We start from the raw sequence: 2,523 nt of genomic DNA, 5'->3' as shown, positions 1-2,523 counted from the left end.
GTATAAGCTTGGGAAAGTTATTTAAATTCTTGAGGTCTTGTTAGCCTCATAGAAGTAATGGACAGATTACATATGATACTATGAGCAAGATGTTTCCAGTAGTGCCTAGCAAATACTTAGGTCCATAATTAATGTGGGCCACTTTCCTTAGTGGACAAGACTTCCTACCTAGCGACACACAGCCCTGAGTGATGTGGTGTTTGCTCTGTTTGCTCAGGTTTCATTTAGTGGAGAAATTGGCTATGAGGTAGGAGGAGTCAGGAGAGAGTTCTTCTGTTGTCTGTTTGAAAAGATGACCCAGCCAGAATATGGGATGTTCACATATCCTGAAGAAGCTTCCTACATGTGGTTTCCCGTCAGGGTAAGTCCTCTTTTCTTTGCTGATGATATTTCGTGAAAGAAGAAGTATGCTACATAACAGAAAATTAAGTTGTCTAAACTATTTCGTATTAGAAGAAGAGTTAGTGACATAATTGGGGAGCTAATTTTCAATTCTAATGAAATGATTACTTTCTTTAATATAGAGTCCCTTTTCCCTTGGTTCCCATGTCTGTTCACACAGGAAAACTCAAGCAATGTATTTGACCATTTATAAAATGTATGGATAGAAAAGAACTCTTTGTTAGGCACTCATTCTTTGTTTCCATTCTATTTTCCTGATGAATTGGTAGAGAACGGCTATGGAAAGAAATTGTGACAACTGTGGTTTATAAGGATTACTGCGCCCAATGTGTTTTTATTCCTGTTATACTTGCAGTAAACAAAACCATGGCAGGGATTTAAATGGACATGACCAAATATAAACCCTAAATATGTTTAACGTGGGTTTTTCTTCATTTTAATTTTACATTTGATTTTCTGAAAGAGGAAAAAGTTTATTTAATATGCATACTTTATTTGTACTTGTAAATGCTGATAATACTTCAGGTTTTTTTTTTTTTTTTCTCTTTTCAGCCTAAATACGAGGAGAAGAGATATTTCTTCTTTGGGGTTCTGTGTGGACTCTCCCTGTTCAATTTCAATGTTGCCAATATCCCTTTCCCACTGGCACTGTTTAAGAAGCTTTTGGGCCAAATACCATCATTGGAAGACTTAAAAGAACTCAGTCCTGTTTTTGGAAAGTAAGTAAACAGTTCCTGAAAAAGGGCCCTATCAAATATATATTTGGATAAGTATTTTAGCAAACATACCCAAATAATATTTCCTTGTTCAATAGTAGCATTTTGGGTACTGTAAGCCAACTTTAACATGGACAGAATTATTGAATAATAGTTTGATTTTCTAGAATTGAGAAGAGTCAATTCTAGAGTCAATACTAGTCCATGATTAGTCCTCAATGCTTGCATGAATCTTTGAAGTTTTCTATGTAGAAATAGTTATGGACAGAGCATAGGTTATACCTTGCCTCAAAATCTGCTAGTAATATTTCTATTGAATATTGTTTCATGTCATCACCTTTAAAATGAAAACTTATTTATAAGTTAAAAGATAAGCCACCAGTTCACAAAAAGTTGATACTATGTAATAGAAAGCATTCATGTCCCTGCTGCATAAAGTGTTCTTATATGTTTAGAAGAAAAATTAACTGAGTATCCAAGATGGTAAACCTCAAAAAATGCTGTAGAAATGGCTCATAAATAAAAAGATGCTGAACCTCAGTGCTCAGAGAATGAATATTAAAATGAGAGGCTAATTGATGCTTCCAGTTGATAGTGGTTTGAAACATTATTGTGATATAGTGTTTGCCAAGGTTTGAAAAAGGTTGACTCTAATTTCAGTTATTGTTAGTGGAAATATAAGCTGACCTTCCTTGTCAGAGAATAATGGGGCGATACTTAACCAAAATAAAAATGTGTTTGCCTTTTTGTCCAGCAATTCTGCTTCTAGACATTTCCCTTTCAGAAATACATAAGCAGGCAAGGATTAGTGTATACTAATGTACATTGTACATGTGTTGTATTTCTAATATGTAAATAATGAATGTCCTTCAATACGATAATTAAATATATTGAGCATACTTATGCAACAGAATATTACAGAGTTTTCTTAAAAGATAACAGTAGTCTAATTTTATCATTGTTATCATCCCTATTTTATACATGAGGAAACTAAAACAGGAAAGTTAGGTAAGTTGCTGTAAGTCTCGTAGTGACAAAACCATAATTTGAACACAGTGTGGCTCCAGAGTCCAGTTGTTAATGATTATACTGGTTACACTAATAAGACAAGGGGGAAAAGTTATCAAAAGTTTGAGTTTTAGAAAGAAAGAGATAAATTCGTCATTACTTTTTACTGGAAACTTTGAAGATGACCTAAATAATGTTTATGCCTTACAAGGACTTAATAAACTTAATAATATGATATACATAAACTAAAAGATCTTTTGATCTGTATCATCGTTTCTTAAACTTTTAGTGTCAAAAGTCTCTTAAAAAATTATTGAGGATGCCAAAGAGCTTTTACTTAAGGTTGGTTACATCTGTCAATATTTACTATATTCGCCTGTGGCTCAAGTGGCTAAGG

At 33.5% G+C, this 2,523-nt stretch overlaps 1 protein-coding gene across 1 annotated transcript in view; it reads left to right on the top strand.

Moving 5' to 3' along the window:
* HERC5 (HECT and RLD domain containing E3 ubiquitin protein ligase 5) overlaps nt 1-2,523 on the top strand; it is a 57,647-nt gene that overhangs the window by 40,940 nt on the left and 14,184 nt on the right. The window contains exons 16-17 of the mRNA XM_012805298.2: nt 218-361; nt 955-1,121. Coding sequence (XP_012660752.1) covers nt 218-361; nt 955-1,121 — 311 coding nt within the window. The remainder of the gene's footprint in view (nt 1-217; nt 362-954; nt 1,122-2,523) is intronic.

This window comes from Otolemur garnettii, unplaced genomic scaffold (genome assembly GCF_000181295.1).
Source record: "Otolemur garnettii isolate 467f Iridium unplaced genomic scaffold, OtoGar3 scaffold00039, whole genome shotgun sequence".
In the NCBI taxonomy this organism is placed as follows: domain Eukaryota; kingdom Metazoa; phylum Chordata; class Mammalia; order Primates; family Galagidae; genus Otolemur; species Otolemur garnettii.
This window is presented reverse-complemented; position numbering and strand designations above follow the sequence as displayed.